The sequence below is a fragment of the Falco rusticolus genome, chromosome 13 (genome assembly GCF_015220075.1).
Source record: "Falco rusticolus isolate bFalRus1 chromosome 13, bFalRus1.pri, whole genome shotgun sequence".
NCBI lineage: Eukaryota > Metazoa > Chordata > Aves > Falconiformes > Falconidae > Falco > Falco rusticolus.
The window spans coordinates 21744403-21766357 of NC_051199.1; the positions used below are offsets into that span (position 1 = coordinate 21744403).

Below are 21955 nucleotides of genomic sequence, written 5' to 3' on the forward strand. Positions count from 1 at the left end.
GTGGAAGGGACTTCTAAGGTCACCAACTGAAATCCCTTGATACACAGATTACCATATAAACTAATCCTTTTTGTTGACTGTCAGACAGGCCCCTTAACAATGTCCAGTTGAAAACCCCCAATCACTACTCATATTTTTAAATCTTGGCTTGTATGCACCGAAAGCCATAGTTGCTAAGTAAGTTGCCCAGTAAGAAGTTCTACCTGCATTCTATTTTCTGTGCCTGTGCAAGGGCCAACATGGCTAAGAAAGCATGAGCATAGATATAATAAAACAAATACTACCTTAGAAGGCAATGGAGCCCACACTAAATGAGGGCAGAGGTTGTCCCTGTAGCCATTGGGCATCGTGTGCGGTCTGCAGGCAGTTTCAAACTTGGTTTTTAAAACCAGTGCAGAATTTGAGAGAAGAGAAAGAGTAACTACAGGAAAGACAAGCAGGCGGAAATCACCTTGCAAATGGAGCATATCTGATTAAAAATTACCATAACACTAAAGGCACTGAAAAATATGAACTTTCAAGCACCGTACTTTATACAAGGCTGCTTCTTGGACAAGGATGTTCTTCCAAGGTACACTGTGAGTAGACCATTCTCTGGACAAAAAAGGTTTTACTCAGTTCTAAGACTCAGCCACAACACAACCAACGTGTTTGTAATTTTTTTTAAAGAGCTGACACCTTGATGGTGAATGTTCCCATGACATTGTTCCCCTTCTAGTGGACTAACAGCTTTACAGTGCCTCCTCATAGCCCCAATTAAACACTGTGGTCACTAAAACAAACTGTCTGTAGGTCATAAGTGTTGTGTTAGGAGGCCAGCACATCAGGCAAAGCAAAGTAAGAGACATGTTAAAACAGAAGTTTGGCTGATGTCATTATTTTGGGCAAGTGGTCAGTAGCGTAAGTTTACTTCAGCTCACAGGCATCACTTCAGTGACTGGAGAAATGCATTGCTGCTGAACTGATGGAAAACAGCAGCTGGGAGTGGAAGACAGTGTACTGTAAACCAGCCCACTGGAGGGGAAGAAAGAGGAGTGGACATGCCCAGATTAGATTTAGACAAGTTACCAACTGACTGCACTAATAATAGTGGCATAAGCACTCTCCAGGCAGGACCCCCTAACAGGATTTCCTGTGCATATGAGTGGGTCTGTGTGCGTATGAAAGGGAATACAAACATGAAAATTGAATGAGGATGTTGACTAGTGAGCCTACAACTAATTTTGAAACTCTAGAAAGACATCTTAGGAATCTGGGCTTGATCCTGCTCTCAACTGAAACGAGTAGACAAATTTGTGTTGACTTGGAAGTGGAGGACTAAACCTTAAAGCAAATAAATCTGAATCTTCTAAATAATACAAAGTGTCAGCAGGAGCACTTTGCAATATATATATATATAAGCTATTCAGTTAATTTGTCTTCAGGCACATATGAAACTGACATCAGCTGAGCTATACAAAAAAAGAAGAAATTTTAAAAACCAAAAAGATTCACTTTATAGTCATAACATTCTCCTTTGTGACAAAAAGAAAAAAAAAACCTTTCTACTAGGTTCATTTGGATTATTCAAGGCTTGTAAATTCACATCCAAATTGCTTGCTACATCTCCAAAGCATTACTACGCTGTTCTTATTGCTAGGATATAGACCTCACCCCTTGGATTTCTGGCACTGTCTTCTGTGAACCAACAGGTTCACTCGTGGTCTAATCAGTTCCACTGCTACTGCTGGGGAGTACACACAACTTGAGTGGGCTAAAATTTAAAAATATTGTCAGGAAACACTCAAATCCTCCTAAATCACAACTCTCCATTCATAGATATACACTCCATATATGTGCTTACTTACATAAATATAAACTTCAGTCACTCATGATAAAAGTTCTCTTTAGAAGCTTACCAAGCAAAAACATCCTTACTGAAAACAGGGTTCTACTACTGCGTGCTAGGAGATCTAGGAGAGCTAAGTGGAGCTGTGGTCAGATTCAGTACAGCCACTCTTATGAATGGTCTTCACACTTGGAAATGGTGGCTGTAGCTGCATTCACTGCCACAGGCAGGCAGGTGTCATCCAGGAAAAGCTCAGCAAGTTTACGCATTCTCCCAGACTCTTAAGTGGAAGTTTTCCTTTCCAAGGCCTTCTCCGAGACCAGCTGTGTGTCATGGATACTGCTCCTTACCAGCAACTACCATCCTCACAGCTCTGCTGACAGAGCTGTTCATTTGAGTACTTCAGAACACTTCTAATTGATGGTCTAAGTTAGCCCTGACTTTGGTCAAAGCAGAGTTCACACCACTTGCTGCACTGGCAGATAGTGCTATGGTAACTGATCTGGAAGAGACCATCTGTCTATAGACAAGTTTTATGACAGCCACCCTGCCAGCTTTGTTTAGCCTAGAGTCCAGGCTCTGGCAGAGACCAACAGATGCCCAGGAAGAGGGTACCAGAACAAGGCAAAAATGTGGTAATTCCTCCCTCAGCATATACCTCCCAGCCTCCATGTATCTGTCAGGGGCTTTCTGTTTGCTGAGGGTGGTGGGGTGGGTCTGCATTTGTCTGGCTGGTTTTGGAGAGAGACAGCAAGAGAGCAGCATGCAGCTGTGGTTTCTCTGTTCAAGAGAGAGGTTGACTTATTTATAAAGCAAAATAATAGAGAACAAAACATAAAATGCTGCTCTACTCCGATGTTCCACTCGACTCTTTCACTGCTGCTGACAACCAAGCTGAGATTTTCAGAGAACCATTCACAGCATTCCTCTCTCAGAACTCCCTTTCTGAACAGTAATAGCTAATTTAGACCACATCACTATGTGCACAGTTAAAGCACTTCTCCTGCCTTCCTTGCATTTTTCAACATTTACTTCATCTATTTTTTAGTTACTCAGTAACACATAAAAAATCACTTCTAGATTTAATCTCTTAGATAAATCACCCAGCAAACTCATTTTTCAAACCCTTTCCAGACTATTTACAATCTCATTAATTCTTCATCATAGAACAGTTATCAGCAGAGAACTCCTGGGAGTAACAGGTCTGGGGTGTACTGGTGGTAACTACTGCAAGAACTGAGCCTCCAGTCTTCCCTCTTACTCTACTACCCCTTTTGACCAGGATCTTGTAAGGAAGATCATAGTATGTCCCATTAACTGATTTGTTCTTACTCACACAGTCACTGAATACATACATAGGAGGGCTACTACACATAACCCCAGAGTATTCTCATAGACCCAGAACCATCACTCACACTTTGGAAAATCCACAATGGTTCTTTTCTGTTCTGTCATGTTTATACAACTTTCTATCAGTTCCGATCCATTCTTTTTCTTCCTGATGGGCTAATATGAAAATTAAATTTAGTGATGATACCTTTCCTGGCCCCATCATGTGTTTTTTTTTCCAAAACCATTTACCATACTGTGGTTGGTTGAAACAAGAGGTTGCATACCAAAGACAATACTGCAGCTGTTTCTTATCTGAGAACCTTGTGAAGTCATGAGAAGCTACCATCTTGTCCTATCAATTTCATTCCATTTTACAGACTGAATCTAAAACTTCATGCAATAGCCACACATATTGAGAAGCACAAAGCATCTTCAAAATTGCTAGCCTAGACAGCAATGCAGTGAGGATATTATTCTATACACTGTGGTGCAGACAGTCTGCTTTGAAGATCATCCCAAATCCCTTGAAAGCTTGCACAATCTGAGCTGGTTATACCCACACTGCCTAGCAACACCTGAACAAGCTAAATTAAAGGCAGTTCATACGTTTCAATGCACAATGTTATTATGCTCCCTGATTACACAGAACACTCACAGACAACACCCCCCAGCCTTTTCCAAATGAAAACAAGAACAAAAGGAGTCCCAAACCAAATGTATACATGCACATGCACACACACTTTTCTATGGATTTTATTGTTTAGGGAAAGATAAAGCCTCCAGGTGACTGAGTCAGTCTGTGTTTCTGTTGCAGTTGCTGGATAGCAGCAGTGCTAGAAAGTAATCAATGAGCATCCAAAAGATGTTTTCCTAATACTAAGGAGACTGAAAAGGGTTTAGTATCTTTAATAGCTTTACATCAAAGAGGATTATAAGAAGCAATGTAACAAATGTCCAAACTGAATTGACTTTGTACACAAAGCTTAAATCTCTGGGCCTTCAGGGAAACATTCAAAGACACCTAGAAACACAGTGATAGTACGAGTTACCCATTATCGTTGTCTCCTGTTGTCTGACAGGGTAAGCCCTAAATGGCAGGCTACATTTATGGGCTGATAACAGCCAGTTTGGTGCAAACCTCTACCATAGATGCCCATGGTCACAATTAGAAAGACAAAACTAAACCAACCTGTTAAGATGAGAAGTCCAGCAGCTCCAAACCAACAATGAAGATGTTGGATTAAGAGATAAAATCAATTAAAAATTAATTAAAATTAACTTAAGAGAAAAAATGTTAAATTTTACTAACCACCTCTGCTGCTGTCACATGCAAAATTATAAAATCAGCTATCAAATCTGCTTTTGTTTCCTCAGCTATGAGCAAGGACAGTAATAATTCTTTGTTCTTTACTTTAAGTACGGCCAAAAAATAACGAAATCTGCTGAGCCAAGGAAGTAGATACAAAGCATTTGGATGGATGCGAGTACCATCTCCAGAATCTGAGCAGGGAGTTGATACCATTTTACTCTCAGCCAGCAGGAGTTGCAAAGAGGACTGCAGTAGAACAACAGAGCAGATAAGATAAATTTTCAAAATTGCATTAGATTCCAGAAGTGCTGGATTAAATGCTGATGATTCCATGAGCTAAATACACCCCAGTGAAACTGCACCGCCTTCAGAAGTTCCCTTGGACCAGGACACTTGGAACCACTGCATCAGATCTACCCAGTGGGAACAAAATGCTCATGTGCAAGGGTGGAATTTGAGGACTCCAGTATAGGACATCAGAGACACTATGCCATGCACACTGTGTGCCAGCATACCACAATGACAGAAGTCTCAAAATGTATGCAGTAGATCAGTGAGAATCAAATTTGACCATGCTTTTGTACTTCTTGTTTACACTCACACTGCTAACACTGTACAAGCACCGATGCATTGCAGCCAGATCTGTTTTTGAACCAATATTTCATAAGCATCCAGTAACAAACATTAGTTTCAATGTAAACTGACAGTAAACAGCTTTTAGACCAGCATCTGTGACTTAACAGGCTCTTTCCTACAAAAGAAGTTTCATTCCTTTATGACTCATCTTAAGACTTTTTTTGTCCCTAAGTTCTCCTTGCAAAACTTGCTCCAGACATGAACAACAATTTAACAGATTACAATCTGCAAAGGCCTCTTCACGACCCATTCCACAGATCAAAGCAATTCCAAAGGGAGGCCATACTATTGTTCCCCTTTAGCCATAAGAGCTGGCAATTGTAAAGAAAACATTTAATCCCCTCATTACCAGAAGAAAATTTCCCTATTTGTTATTAATACAGAAAGAACAAATAATAGATGAATATGAGAAATACCACAAGTGATGTGAGGAGGGAGAATATACACTTTGCATTACGTTCCCATTGTCCATATTTATGAGACCCTCAGGTTTTCTAGGTAATCTGAATCAATGTATATAGGGTGAAATGGACATGGTAAGAAAACTGCTTTCCATGAAACAAAGGGATATAACTGTTGACATAACAGGATAAGAATTGGCAGGAGATGCTCATGATATATGTACTGTTTCACTCATTACAGGAGAGACCACAACATCACTTAAGAACATTTATCTGTGTAACAACTTTGAAATGTTAACAACCCTTCCAATTACCAGCTGCTGAGCAGAACAGTGCCACATTGAGGCCCTGTTACATCTACACATTAAGTATAGATAAACATTTTCATAAAAGGGTGCTTTGTGGAAACCACAAAGAGAGAGAAGGGACAGAACTAGTCAAAAAATGCCAACCAAATCCTAGGCTGTTTAAGAATAGTTGAGAGCCTACTTTAGATTAAAATGTTTCATGTATACATACACATTTCTCAATATGCACCAAAATTGCTAAGAACTACTTATTTGTCTGAACAAGCATTTAAAACCAGAACAAAAAGTTAAAAACAATAATGCAACAGAAAAATAAAACCCACAAGGAGCCCCCAAAGCCACGCACAATGGTGGACAGAACCCAAGTACACATGAAGACAAGGCCAGAAAAGGATTGTTCCAGAAAGCAGCTGTTCACAATACCTAAAAATAGCTTAGCATTCCTCCTTTTTGGTAAAGCTCCACCAGATGCCCCTGGTACTTTCTGGAAAGAGAGAAAGAAACAATTAAAAATCCACCAAGTGAGACAATAGTAAATCAGCAATAACCCCATACCATCAGCATTTCCGACACACATCTGTTCATGGTCCTTCCATTAAACTGCAGTCCCTGCTAAGCAAGAACGTAAATCCTCTTCTTTCTCCCCGACAATGGGACTCAACTCATCATTGCTTACTACCCTCATGGAGTGAGAAAACCACCATCTGAATCCTTCAGACTTTGGTCCGTTAGCAGTTAAGCAGAGCATGTATCATGGTCAGCATGGGTGACTGCCATTCTGTCAACAAGGCAGGGACATCTAGCATCACTCAGACCTCTCACCACTAGATCCTCTCCAGTATTTCTTAAAGACTAAAGCTGAGTTATAGAGGGGAAGAAAAGGCTATTATCTGCATAAAAGATTCACTCCTTCATAACTAATTCCAGTATGACCACTTTGCTGTTATCTATTAGTTCAACTTATTTTCTTCTATCCAGAAAATAAATGCCCTTTCTGTCAGGACCCATGTCTGCTTTCATTATGATCAGTCCAAGTCACCACCATGCTTTCTTAGTATTGGAAAATATGGAGGACACCTGACAATACCGAAGCAATTGTTTAGGGAGGGGACTTTATTTTTTTTTTAATTTAAGCTCCACAGCAGATAATAGTAACTTCCAAGTGACACCCAGTTTCAAGCACTACTTTCCCATTTCAGAATACCTCAGACTACTAGGGGAAATGCTGAGAGGCTGAGAAAATGTAAAAGTCAGTGCACTAGCTTCTTAAGCTGTTTATTAACAGGCACCATTAAAACAAATCAAGTTAACGCAAATAAGCCTCTGTGGCTAGAATGCCAACATGATGCGTTATGTAGTGTGTAATGTTAGTGTAACTGGCAATGTTGTGAGGCAACTTTTTTTTTTAAATAATAATATTGGGATACAACAGGTGGAGAAAATCCAGCCAAGAACCTGTCAGCCTAGGAAAAGTTCATGTTTGCCTCTGCTCCTCATTAGGTGAAAGGGTCACATATTTTGGGTGGTTCCCTTCACCATGTAAATAAAGCTTTGGCCAAAGCAGATTGCTTGAATCATCAGTGGGGTCTTATACATCATAGGAAAGTTTTCCATTCTTAGAAAGAACAGATGCCAACTAGCACTCCTTGGCTGCACTTAAGAACAGAACCCATTATCCATATATGCAAGCCCTAGGGAAAGGGAGTCAGGGCTGCAACTCCAGCATTTAAAAGAAAAAAAAGTCCTCAGTGAAGTGAAAACAACAAGCAGAACATTTTTCTCCTTATTACTACTAGATTTCAACAAGTGGAAAGGAAGTAGTGAAGAACCCAAATCTATTAAAAAAAAAAAGCAGCAGCAAAATACAACATAACGCAATTACAAATATATCATTAATAAATTACACATATTCCAAGGATTATAGCTTCAGAAGTAAAAAAAAAAATAATAAAAAAAAAAAATGTTTCCATCACCAGGAAGCTCCAATTGAATGCCGATGTCACTGAGTAAGATACCGTGACAGTCATTAGGACTAGAGATTTCAACAAGGAAGAATTCACATGGAGTATTTATCACTGTCAGCCTGACATTAATATTTCAGCTTAATTTTCCTAACTGCTGAATACACCTGAACTGGAATTGCAGATGCTCAATAATCCTGAAAAACCCAGAACATGACAGTATTTTTTACCTTGTTTCTTCACCTATCAGAAATCACAGAAAACATCTCCCATTCAAAAAACAATCTTGGCTTCCAGCAGATGTGACATACTCAGCAAATGGGAGTCCACACAATGCACAAGGAGTGGCACCAAATTCTGTTTGTGATGCTTCTTGTACAAGGTGTCAGTGTAGCCTATACTCCATTCTCTTTAAATACATCATTGCTGCATTTTTTATAACAGCATCATCACTGAATAAAATCCAGGAACCCATCACTGCAGGAAATTTCATCCTTCTCTACCCAGAGTTTTCAGCAGGGCTGAGGTGTAACCATAGCACCAGGCTAAAGCTCTGCCCAGGGCTTAACACTATCCAGGCAGTTTTATAGAAGTAATGCACTACAGAAATGTGGTTGATTGAAAAAATTCTGAAGAGTGAAATTCTGGGGAAAAAAAAAAAAAAAGATCAATTTTCTTGATTTATCTAAGAATTTTATCAGAGGATGCTCCATAACTTGCACTAGTGCGCATTTCTGATTCAGCAGATGCCTCTGGTGCTCATCTGCCACTGGCAGATACTCTAACTCTCTTAAGCAAATAGGCTGGAAATCTGACCCTTATTTTCTAATTCATTTGTGACAAGATACACAACTGATACTTATTCCAAACACCTTCGGAAGCAAACAGGGATTTCTGCAGCAATGCAGTGCATTCTGCAAAGATGATGCCAAGGTAACCACAAGCAAGAATAGCAGCCTCACTAAAAGAATCTTAAGATAGCATATCCAATGCCTTTGGCTTTAGTGTAATCCACACCATCAAAAGCTTGGCTTAAAAAAAAACAAACCACAATGCAGCATGTGCCAGACACTTCATAAAATGGTTCCAATGAAGGCCTGATGTTTCACATTGCTCAGAGGAAAACACAGATAACACGTAAGAAGCAAATAGTCATGGCAAACAAATCCACAGCTAGTACACGAGGAATCCCATCTATAAACCATATTGGATGACAGAGTCTTCACCTGTATAGTCAAACGTTGTTTCCTACCACATGACTCAGTGCACAAGTGTGTCACCACCTTCAAACATAGATGCCAGGCCCCTCTGCCATGTTATTGTATGGGTTTGCATGGCAAGGTTTTAATAGCAGGGGGGCTACAGGGGTGGCTTCTGTGAGAAAATGCCAGAAGCTTCCCCTGTGTCTGATGGAGCCAACGCCAGCCGGCTCCAAGATTGACCCACTGCTGGACAAGGCTGAGCCCATCAACGACAGTGGTAGCACCTCTGGGATAGCATATTAAAAAGGGGGAAATAAAGATGAAAAAAAAAAAATCTGCGCCAGCAAGAAAGAGGAATGAGACTATGTAAGAGCAACAGCTCTGCAAACACCAGGTCAGTGAAGGAGGAGGGGAGGAGATGCTCCAGGCACCAGAGCAGAGATTCCCCAGCAGCTCATGGTGAAGCCCATGGTGAGGCAGGCTGTGCTTCTCAGCCCATGGAGCCCATGGTGGAGCAGACCCCCACCTTCAGCCTGTGGAGGACCCCACGGTAGAGCAGGTGGATGCCCTAAGGAGGCTGTGGCCCATGCAAAGCCTGCATTGAAGTAGGTTTGCTGGCTGGACTTGTCAATGCATGAAGAGAAGAGCCCACTCTGAAACAAGTTTGCTGGCAGGACTTGTGACCATGCAGGGGACCCATACTGGAACAGTCTGCTCCTGAAAGACTGCACCCCATGGAAGGGACACGTGCGGGAGCAGTGTGTGAAGAACTGCAGCCCATGGGAAGGACTCATGCTGGAAAAGTTCATGGAGAACTGTCTCCTGTGGAAGGGACCCCACGCTGGAGCAGGGGAAGAATATGAGGAAGAAGGAGTGGCAGAAATAACATGAGATGAACTGACTGTAACTCCCATTCCCTGTTCCCCTGCGCTCCTCAGGGGAAGGAAGTAGAGAAGTCGGAAATTAAGTTAAGCCTGGGAAGAAGGTGGGGGAGCAAGGAGGGAAGGTGGTTGGTTTTTTTTTTCTGATTTGTATGGTAATAAATTAAACTAATTTTCTCCAAGTCAAGTCAATTTTGCCTGTGACTGTAACTGCGGAGTGATCTCCCTTGTCCTTACCTTGTCCCACGAGCCATATTGTCTCTCCCCTGTCTGGTTGAGGAGGGGAGCGATGATGCGGCTTTGGTGGGCACCCGGCATTCAGCCAGGGTCAAACCACCACAATCCTGACTCACAAGGAGAAATATAGGAACCACTGAAGTAGTTAAACTGAAGAGGTACACAACACTAAACAACATCTGGTATATTTGTTTCTCCCTTTTGGAGTTCTTCAGCCTAATCTTTATCCAGGAAAGGAATTTTTGAGGACTCATTTTAACTCCAGTTTACCTTAATATTGAGAATTCCCAGGTCACATGCTTGAATAGAGATATATACAAGGAAAGCTGACAGGATTTCTGCCCACCTGTCTCAAGTCCTAGATACCATCTTTCAGGAGTGTTAAATTCACTCAGAAGAACGGTTGCTAAAACTGGACTAGTTTCTGCAAAAACTCAGTTAACAGCATAAAGGAAAATGTTACTATCATACTTACAAGGAAAGACAATTCTATAGCATAACAAACATTACTAACAAACTCAACCTGGGAGACATGCAATCCACCCAACTATAACTCTGATAAAATATGAATTGTCATCTACTGGAAATAAGTGGTCAGGGCCTTCACATAACTCAAGGCCTTCATCACCCAGGGGAAACATTGCTGCAGAATGAGAAACGTGAAGTATTCTACCCTGCTCCAAGCAGCTATTTTAGGCCCTCTAACTTGCCAAAATAGACAGTGCTTGTGGGAGAGCAAGCTATAAGCAAAGCCAGTGCCTTCCAGATAGCTCAGGTCAGAAGTCATTAACAGCCTTTTAAAAATGCCAGACAAATCACACACAAACAGAAGCACAGGTTATAAGTTACTGTTGATGTGCAGTGATATTATAGTATGGAAGAACAGTGAACACAAAGTTTGTATATATACATCCATGAGTGTTGCGGTGTAAGACTAAATGAGGACAGTGTGTGGCTTTAGAATCCAGCATTAAAGCTAACCTTTAGATCCCAGGCTAGGTCAGAGTTAGGGCTCATGATTTAATTGTACAGAAATCTTAGGATGAAAAGAAGTCCTGACGCTTCAAGATTAAACCTCATATATAAAAAAAACCAACCACAAAACAAACTAAAACTCAGAACCTTCCAGCCAAATCTGAACCAAAAACCAGTAATTCTACACTTCAAAGGCAGGCTTCAGTTAGTTACCTACAGCATGCACATAATATGCAGACAATATTGTGTGACACGCAGAAGCATGTAGTAAAACAGATCAGTGGAAGTCAGGCGACAAGCTGCATTTAAGATCTGACTCTTTAGGGCTTTTGATTCATCTCAGAACTGAAGCTATAGGATAGGTTGGGATCCAAGCACCTGAATTTGATATTCAGCCTCAAATCTGAAAATGTTCATTTCTGTCATTCAAGATTTGGTCTATGTCTGAAATGCATTACCTAAACAAGTGCAAGAGACCCAAGAACTGCCGGGGTAGTTAGTTGGGAATCCACAAGTCTCACCTCTATCACATGTCGTTTCAGATGCAAATATACACACTGTCCTGTTTTCCGGTAATGCCTTTCAATGTGTTCCCTTCCAAATCCCAGAAACGTGTTCATGCACACATAGAGACCTCCTTCTGAATCCTAAAAGGAATGACACAAATAGTTACAGCACAGAAGGAACTGAACAGGACAGAAAGGACTCTGTTACCAGGCAAGCCCTTAAAACATAGCTTTCATAACACATTATGGGGTTTACATCATCAGTCCTCTAAAACTTCCACACCGTAACACAGCCTATAAAAACACATTGAAACAGGTTACAGCTACAGATTAGTCAGTGTCCAAATCAGAGGTCTAGAGTTAGTCTTGAAAAATTCCGCTTGAGTGCCCAATCCAGAGATCTGTAGGCACAGAAACTCTTAAAGCAACCAAAATAATGAAGCACAGACATTTGTTTGAAATAGAAGAACTTTTTTTGGCAATCTGATTGCAAGAACAACATTCCAAATCAAAAGCATGGCAAAACTCATGCTTCAGGGATTTAGCCACAACTTCTACTATTGATCACAATCTTGCCCGAGAAAAACAGATCTCAAGCGATCTTACAGCTCTTAGAACTGGCTAACAAGAAAACTGGCAAGTGTCAGTATCTATCAGGGATTCTCTCTGTTCATGCAATTAGAGAGCTCAGAGACAAGGGCTCTACAAAGGAAATACAAAGGCACATATTCCTGGTACTGATCACAGATGCTGACATTTCAGTAACATAACCTGGTGGGAGTCCCATCACTTTTTGCTGACCCAAAAGCCGGGTGTTGATGCTGGCTGTTATTAGGACCTTGTTCCATTTTAAGGCCTCTCCCAGATCTCTCCTACATCATTCAGACTGGCATGAGGACTTTCAGCCATCTGGTTCATTGGTGTTGGACTGTTTAAGCCCTCCTCTAGCACGCATTGTTTTGAATAGGTGATGCATAACAAGGATTGAGCCTTTCAGAAGCAATGTGGCCTTCTATTGTGAACATGTTTGTGTTATTGGACAGTACAGAACATCTCATATTAAATTCCCCAAAGAACAACATGAACTAAACTCATCCACAGGCACCTTAGAAGGAAATTAAAAAAACCAAAAGACCCACACACATTATCTCCAGAAACAAGTAACAGTAGGTGCATACATGTGCATAATCATATATTGAGAATTGTTACAGCAACAATTGCTGTGACTGGACACCACCTGCTAGTGCCACACCTGAAACACATTCAGTACAGTAAACCAGGAAGTTCTCTCCGGCCTGGCCTACCTCTCTTCAAGGCTCTACCAGGCAGGAACCTCCACTCTACCTTGGAGCCCAGCCAGGCCCCTCTACGAGGGAGCACAAAGCTCTCCATCGTGCCGTGCCAGCCGTGGCACGAGTTAGGTTCTCTCCAGCCCTGTGGACTGGAACAAGTAGCAGAGGGCAAGTCTGACAGAGATCGCAGTGGATCTCCAATGCTTTCCTTAACCAGCACCAGGTTAATACACCTTATTCTATTCCAGAAAAAAAAAAGCTGAAGGGCTAATAGTATTGAGTAGTTGTTGCTCATTTGATACCTGGCACAGATCAGCTAGGGCCTGACAAGTCTCTTCCCTCCCACCACTGTTCCCAAACCAGGCTTGAATGTCCCACTCTAACGCCAGTTAATTCCCCCCAGCCTACTGCAAAGACTGGCAATGAGTATTTCTGTAGGACTGGAAGGAATCTGAGCTTCCAGCTTAGCACTACCTGCATGCTGCTTTCCAACACATTCATTTGTATCAGTACAACTAAAGCCAGAACTGAAGAACAGCCTCAGAGGCCAATAAATACCAGCACTTCCAGAGCAGCCAGCAGAGCCAAACATAAATAGAGACCAGAGAATGGCATTTTACCCCAAGACTTTAGAAAATACCTGTTTCTTCCATTTTCTTAATGTAAACCAACACATACCAGTTTCAGCTTTTGATTTAGCTGAAAGATGAACACGCAATGAATTATACATATGTTGCTTTACCTATCTTTAACGGACAAAAAATTGCATTGAGCATTCTAGGATTCAAATTAGCAATCTGCCATTCACACAACATACACCATGAAGTCATTCTTTCAGCATCTAGATATCACAATTATTTCTGCAAAGTATATAGTAAACTACTTATCCATCTCTTTTCTGATCCACATAACCCTTACCTGAGATTCTATTTATAAAAAACACAGCTCCCTTAAATTTGAAATATTCACAGCCTTGAGAACAGGACCAGTATCTACAATTGTGCTCAAAGGTAATGAAGTTGTTAAAAGAAAACTCCAAATCTGGTACTCAAATAATTCATAAAATATGATTGTATTTAAAATGTATTACCTTTATTTTCATTTTCGCTACTCTTTCACAGATTTATCTACTTTAAGGCCCATTATGCTTTTGCAGACTCCAAATCCTTTTGCATTATCTCCTGTGATAAAGTCACGGATGTGTTCTCTACCAGAGAATCCTATAGGTACCCAGCCTAATAAAAATACATGGTGTTGTCACTCTACGGTCTTAGGAACTTTGTTGATGATTTTGTTTTCTTGGAGACCGTTCTCTCTTTTTCTGGAGGAAATCCAAGAGACCACTGAACCGTTTCTGATAAGCAGCCTATGAACAATCTTTCAGTATACCAGCTAAATGTAGAACCTGAGTAAGTTGGTTGTGGTTACTAAAAAACCAGTTATTTCTCCTGGAGAACACAGGCAGACTATTCTCTCACACAACTTGGAAAGAAGTGGCCAAACTGTTTAGAAGCCTAAAAGGTCACAGCAAAACAGGGGCAAACATGAAAAAGCCACCTTTGCAGAAGGCTGTATAAAGGATTAGGTCCCTGTTTGGTGCTCAAAGAACACTTGACTGTGATCTAAGACAGGCTTTGTGCTGATGAATTTAACCCTAATTAGCACACAACCAGTTCTGGAAGGAACAGTATTTTACACAGGCAGTGGCATGTGAATCTTTGTAATCAATAGTCATTTTAGAGATGTGTGAAAGTTTATGCTGGAGGAAGGCAACATATCTAAAGTACTGAAGACCCTATTTTACACCAGAAAAATATTGGTTGTCCTCAGAGGTAAACCCAGGAATTTTAGTTGGGTTCTCCCCCCTCCCCCAATTCTTGCCTCAGCATGTAGTGCGCATGTAGTGTGAAGTTTAGGATAAAGTAATGTATTTTGCTTTCCTTATTACTCCAATCTAAAGGCATTGTTGGGGCAGAAACTTGTACATGCTCAGGCCTTGATCACTACCCAGAAGGCCACTTGAGAGTAGCTGTCTTCTTACCCTCTAAGCAGAAGGAAAAGAGATGCTTTTCCTGTTCTTTGATGCTAAGATGGTCATAGTATGCTAGACACTTCATTGATAGAGAGGGAGACATGCAGTCCACACCAGGAAGGAAAGTATTTAAAAAAAAATAAATCTCTTACTTATTTAGATAATAATTCATGTTTTGCAGAGGTAAGATGAAGAAAGAAAGGGGCGGGGGAATCTGCAGTGAGAGAGACCTAAAACACAACTAAGTTACTCCCTCTCAGGCCTGAAAAACAGTGCAGGGAAGCTGGTGGATGAGCGGCACGGCAAACAAACGCCAGTCCATGTGGAAACCAAAAGATCACCACCTCACTCCACACACGCTTGGAGCACCAGACACTAATAGCTTTCAAACACTACTAACCTGATCAGGATTTGAACTAATGACCTGCATTCCATTATCATTTAGATCCCTCTGGAAAATCTAAGGTTTAGCAATTTCAACTCCTGAGATGGCTCAGACAACAATGAATTTATAAAACATAATTGCTGCGGTGATCTACTAACATGGCAAACAATTACAGACTTGTAACACTTACTGTAAAGGTGTATGCTTTAGATCCACTAGAATAATGGTAAATTTTGCTAATACAGGTATCAGAGAAGACAATAAAATGGCACCTTAAGTCTTCACAAGTCTCTATACCCAAATGATAAGAATGAAAAGTTTTTTCATTCTATCACATATAAAGCAAAAAGTGCCAGTTATGACAGAGAGTCACTGGCTGCTCTGCGCATTCTGCCATGGTTTCTGTGAGAGTATTTCTCTACAAAAAATGACCATTCCAAGAGGTAGATCGACTGCTCACTCCCATGCATAAATCATAGGCAGGCTCCAGAGCAGGGCATATGTAATTCTGAAGCAGTATCTTGTACAAGTCACATTCACAGGCAGGATCAAGGCTTTACGACAAGTGAGCAGATACAATGGCAAAACTAACATTACATCATGAGTACTTCTAACCTGCAACCAGGATACAGAATGTTGACCCACCAATCAACACTGTTTGGGGTCAGATTATCCAGGTGCTGATCGCGTGGGCCACTGATAGAGATGTCTCAGATCCATCACAATTTACTTTCTAGCTCAAGCCCAATACCACAGCTCAAGCAGTGCCACCTGTACCACTTCCATGGCAGCAGTATTTAGATTTAGAGAGGAGCTGATGATTTTTGCTTTGTGCAGAGCCCTAGCTGTACAATATTCCCTCGGTCACAAAGACAGTGCTGTGCTTCCAAAACAGAAAATCTGGGAGAAGGGTTCAGATGAAACCTAATGGTTCCACAGCACTTCAGCAGAGCTCCAGGGTTCTCCATTCATCTGCACCTGTGTATTTATCCTCTAGCACTCCACATACCTTACCATCAAAGTCTCTCTGCTACCCAAAATATTCTAGCCCATCATCACTCTGGATAACAGAATAACTAAAGTTTGGTCAGTCACATATATAGAGGGAAGGGCAAAGATACAAATTTAGATCAAACCCACAGAAATGCACAATGCAGGTACACACTGGTTGTTCTCCAAAGCTGCATAGTTATTTCTCATTTGTAAGCCACTGCAGGCACAACCCTTACTGATTTTACCATTCGCCAACTTTGGAAAACCATTTAGTTAACTTTAGTGTCCTAGTGCACTCCCAGCCAGCAAAACTTGCCCATGGGACAGACAGCTTTGCTATCTCCCTGCGATGCAACGGTACAACGGATCTTTCAGGTGATCACCCACTACCAAGCAATTCACTGCCTCAGTAACACAGAGGTCGTTTTGCAGCTAGGCCAAAATCCTTTGTCTGGGGTATTAGATTTTGTCTTGCTGTATTCAGTCCTCTTACTTGTTTCCTCACTGCTGCTCCCATCCCATCATTAGGAATAAGACACCAGCCTACACCTTCCAGGCAGTGGCCCCAGTGACTTTCTAATTTTCTTCAAGGAATATTGACCAAATGAACACCCAGACAGAAGGTGCTTGTTTCTAGAAAGTTTTATGCAGCATGGTTGCTGCTATCCATTATGCACTCCAGACTCTCAAGGATTTCATTCGAAACTGTAACATCTAATAAAGAGCAGAGCATCAGCACAGTTTAGCCTTTGGGAATTGTCCTAACATAACCATTAGAGTCCCTGAGCCACAAAGTCAGCAAGATTCACAAAGGAAGCTGTTGTCAGCAGCAAGGCTTTCCAGCAGAGTGAAGCCAAGCTTTAAGCTGCTCAGAGTCCTGCAATCTACAGAACCAGACTGCTTGGTCCCGTCACTTTGTCGGACTCATGACCTGTGCTGTGGTTGTAACCAATGCCCTTCCTAGGGAAGGTTTCAAAGCATATCCATCTACCACATGCATAGCCTGCATGCAAGCCTTTCTTATACTCCATTTCGTACCCCTTTTCTATTCCTTTTGCCTCTCCCTCAGACACATCTGGTCTAAAATGATCAGAGGTCTTTGAGACAAGGATCCCATTAAAAGGTGGAGTTTCCAGCTGAGTACTATACTTCTATAGAAATATGACAAAAGATTATATAACGCAACCTTTTCGCCTCCTGCATTCTACTGAACACAAAGTCAGGCTTATCCACCAAAAGAGGAAGAGAGGTCACAGTGGAAAAAATAGGAGAGAAAAAACCTACATCACAGTGGCACAGATACAGAAAAGCAGTCACCAAGAGGGACAACTGTGTGTCAGATCTAAAAGATGAGAGGTATAGGACTTCATCGGTCTAATTGTAGGGAAGCGGCAGGCTACTACAACTGCTGCGCCAGTCACTAGAGGGAGTAATAATCAGTACTGGGCTGCACTTGTGTTCTGTAGGCAGCCTTGCTTCCCTCCTCAATTTCTGTATAAAGAATCAATGGCTAACTAGAATAGGAGCCCTCATTAGAGAAACGTATTTTTTCTAGAAGCCACCCCCAAAAAAAGAAAAGAAAAAGAAGAGGAAAAAAAAAGCCCATAAAAGGCATCAAAAATTAAGTCATAAAAAAGCGTATTTTCTAATCTTATGAGACATGAAACTAAAAAGTGTCGTTAGGGCTCTTAAGTACACAGAAATTTGCCTCCTGTTTCTGCCAACTTTCCTGGAAACCAAACCTAGTGCATTCTGTTGGAAATAGGCAGAATCTAAGGATATGAATTTCTCATCTGTTGAGTGGTCATTCTAACAATACCATCTTTCTGACACTATCATCGTGCTACAGTTAATCCACGTGGAAAAAATACACTGAATATCCACTTGTACCTCTCCTGTGCTCACACTTCTGAAATCTGTGAACTAACGCCCCTTTGTAGCACAAAAGTGCCATTGTTCTCAGATCTTCACCCAAGGAAATAAGATTTAAAACTCTTGGAAAGGGAACATCAACCAGTTTTGAGAACAATCAGTGAACTTGCCTGTATCCACTGGGACATAGATCTTCAGTGACACTACACTGCTCAAATCCAGACAAGAGGACACAACTGACAGTGACAAACAGGTCTGCAAAAGCCAGGTCTTGCTTTTTGTTAAGCTTTGCACAATTGGAAGTAAAAGATGGAGCAACTCACACCTAGTACCTCCTTTTCTTTGGCACCCCCTGACACAAAAAGCTCTGGGTTTGACCATCTTTGTCTTCCTGGTCATTTTCAAAATTACTACAGAATCTTCCTCTATAAAACTAATACTCTACATCCTAATACACTAAAAACCATCAAGCCTGTGAGTATTTGAAAGATCTCAACACTTTCTTACAGGGAAAGTACCAATATACTAGCAGTCTAGCTAAAGAAACTTGAGTATAGAGCCACCGTGTGACCAGGTGTGTCACTCGGGAAATTTACTTCTCTATAAGGGAATTCCCTTATTTAGACAGAGAGAGAAAAAAAAAAAAAAAAGAAAGGTAAAACCTGAGAGATGGTTTTACGGTGTTAATGAAAGAAACTACTGAAATAAGATCTGGTATTGAAGAAAAGTGACAGAACAGAACATCTTGCATTGCACTGACTCGGGTGACTTGCTGAACTTAAACCGTAACAAGGACCATATTCAAAATGGCAAAATGAGAAGACACGAGGAAATACTGAGAAATAAGCTTACAAGAGAAAACACCTCCCCTCTCAAAAACGTAATCTGGAATTTTACCATGGATAATAAAACCAAGAGTGTGTTTTTTAACATTGATCATTTGCTTTACTATTACAACAAAACAGTTTATTTTCTTTCAAAAAGAGGCAGACCCCTCAACAGGAAAAGGCTCACTTAGGTAATATATAGCTAACCTAAGAAACTAAGTCACAAAACCAACCTAATACAAAGTATACAGAGACAAACATCTCCCTTTAGCCAAGGCAACAATCTGTCTGTATCCTTTCACTTTTCTTCTGAATGAAAGATGGTAAAAACACAGCTCTGCTCTTTTCAATTTGTAAACGATGGTGTTTTACCCAAGAAAGCACGTTTGCCCTTTAGAATCATCATCCTAGAAACAATATCTAAATATCTGTTAGGTTATATGGTAATAAAAAATAAAGTCTGAGACCAGTGCTTTGCTCAGCTAAGATAAGGAGTGGTATGGGCTGAAAAGCCACAGAAAACAATAGAAATGGAGACTAGTTTTATTTTTACTGGTACTGCATAGGTTCAGCCAAAGCTTTTGCCCAGTGAATACCTATAATGCAATTTTTAAAAGCTTTAACAGAGGGGAATATTTTCCAAAATATGAAATATCTTCCCAATAAAGTCAAAAGGATTAAACATTTTTTGGGAAAAAGTAAATTTAAAAAAATTACACATTGTGATTCCAACTCCTTTTGCTACTTTTATACCTAGTTTGTTAAATTTTGCTCAAATTTTTTGAGCAAACATTGTTTTGCTAAACACAGCTTTCACTATGTTTACTTGAGGCTTGTTTGGGGGGCAGGGGAGGAAGAGGTGATGATTGGTTCATTTTTAATCTATAGCAGTATTTAATATCCCTTCCTACTTGTTAATAGATATTTTTTATAAATCATAATGTTGAAGAAGCCCAAAAGCGTTATTAAAAACCATGTGTTCACCTAAACATAAATTTGAAGGAAATGTTGTGGCACAATGATCTTCCCCCTCAAAAAAAAACTTATTAAGTATATAATGCAATTAACACCTCTGCACCAGAGTCTGATTTAGCAATTTTAATCAGACCGCCTCCCAGTACAGTCAGGGCTGCTGGGTGACACTTGAGATCCTGAAGAGTGTGGGTAAAAATAACCTCTGTTCAACAAGACATGATGAACACCAGACAGCTGAGTCACCTTTAAAACCAATTTTGATTTTCTGTATTAGAAGGAATTATCAAAGAGAGGGGGATAATGGATTCAAAAATCCATCTGAAACTTACCTTTCGTTGAATATTCTGTAATGTAAACCCTGAGGTTCCTTTTCATTGCTGCCATGGACCTTAACATCAACATAAAGTGCTCAATTGCCTCCAGGAAACCTCAGTTTCACATGGAGAAGTAACTTTTAATAAAATTTCAGCTCCATTTTAAAAGTGTAATTTTAAGCACCTGTTTCTTAAAGCATTGACCATTACTATTTTATGAAGGCTTCCACTATTATCAGCAAAGTCAAAAATTAGGCCCCAAATCTGCCACTGAACACATGTGATCTGGGGGAGTTTGTGGTAGTTTTGCAAGACATCTGTAACACTGTAGAAAGCTTACTGTACACGAAACGTTCATTTAAAAGCAAACTAAACAAGCTAGCAGGGAAATGTTATAGGTTCATTAAAGTATAGTGGTGAAACTAAACTGTGGGAAGGAAGGTGTTTCACACCAATTCTCAGGTTGAGTTTTTGAAGGTTTTCTCTGAAGATTTTACAAAGCAAAATGATCAGCAAGGCAGCAGGAAAGCAAAACGATTGGCACCTGCTAGCCAAAACCTGCAACCGAGGCAACCAGCTACTGCCCCTTCTCACTACCGCAGCCTGAAAGTAAGAACAAGGGCTGCGGGGGGCGCGGGCAGAGCTCGGCCAGCCGGAGCCCATTTCCCAGCAGGCAGGGAAGTTTTCCCCAAACCCGCAAAATCCCCGTGTCTAAGCAACCACTTCAGACCGCCTTAAGGAGAAAAATAAATAAACAAGCGAAGGAACACCGCTGCTGCGTGCGAGCCGGCAGCGCTTCGCCGTGAGGCGCCCCGACAGCCGCAGCCCGCGCGGTGCGGGGCAGGCCGGGCCCCCCCGCCGCGACCCCCACGCGTGGCGGGGCGGCAGCGAGCCCGGGCGGGGGACCTGGCTGCGGCGGAGGCCACGGCAGGTGGAGGCAGGCGAAGGAAGGGATGGGGAAGGTTGTGAAGCCTGAGGGGGAGGCGGCGGCTCGGGAGGAGGGCGAGGGGCTGCCGTGGGCGCCGGAGGTACAGCGGGGAGCGGGGAAGGGGCCGTAGGAGGGGCGGGATTTGCCGCAGGGCGCCGGCGGAGGGCAGGTCGGTAGCCCGCGGCGGGGAGAGGGAGCGGAGGCAGCCGGGGGCGGCTTCGCTGCACTCACAGGCGAGTCGTAGGAGAAGGCACATTCCGTCTTGTAGACCCGGTCCCCTGACTTGGGCACCCGGATCGTGGGCATGTAGGGGACGAGCAGCTCGCCCAGGTCCCCGGCGGCCATCTGCGCATCGCCGCCGCTGAACAGCGCGGCCCGCTGCATGCTCCCTCCCTGCGGCCGGCCGGCCGACGGCGAGCGGGCGATGCGAGGGCAATGGAGGCAGAGGACAGGCGGGCCCGGGGCAGGGCGCGGCGGCGGCGGCGGGAGCCGGGCCTGAGGGAGGGGAGGGGGAGGGAAGATGCTATTTTTAATCCAATGGCAGCGGGAGCGGCACCAGCTGCGGCGGCACTTGGGGGTCCCAGCGCGGGCGGGAGGGAAGGAGGGGCAGGGCGGTGGGGGCGGGCCGCGCCTGGCAGCCCCCCGCGGCCTCCTGCCGTCCCTCGGCGGCGGGCGCGGTGCGGTGCCCCCGGCGGTCGCGGGGCCGCTCTCCTGAGGCGATTCCCGCCCCGCGCGCGCGCCGCGGGCGGCCGTTAGGCGGC

General features: G+C 42.3%; 1 protein-coding gene across 2 annotated transcripts in view; it reads right to left on the minus strand.

Annotated features, from left to right (window-relative positions):
• The window catches only part of USP13 (ubiquitin specific peptidase 13), a 56351-nt gene extending 34677 nt beyond the window's left edge, over positions 1-21674 (minus strand). Inside the window, exons 1-3 of one of the 2 annotated variants that reach the window (XM_037407488.1) lie at positions 21426-21602; positions 11592-11717; positions 6238-6298 (exon numbers count right to left, since the gene is read on the minus strand). In XM_037407488.1, coding sequence (XP_037263385.1) covers positions 6238-6298; positions 11592-11717; positions 21426-21578 — 340 coding nt within the window. In that variant the 5' untranslated portion in view covers positions 21579-21602. Of the gene's footprint in view, positions 1-6237; positions 6299-11591; positions 11718-21425 lie in introns of both variants that reach the window. The other variant, XM_037407489.1, reaches the window with a different exon arrangement.
• Positions 21675-21955: the final 281 nt, after the last annotated feature.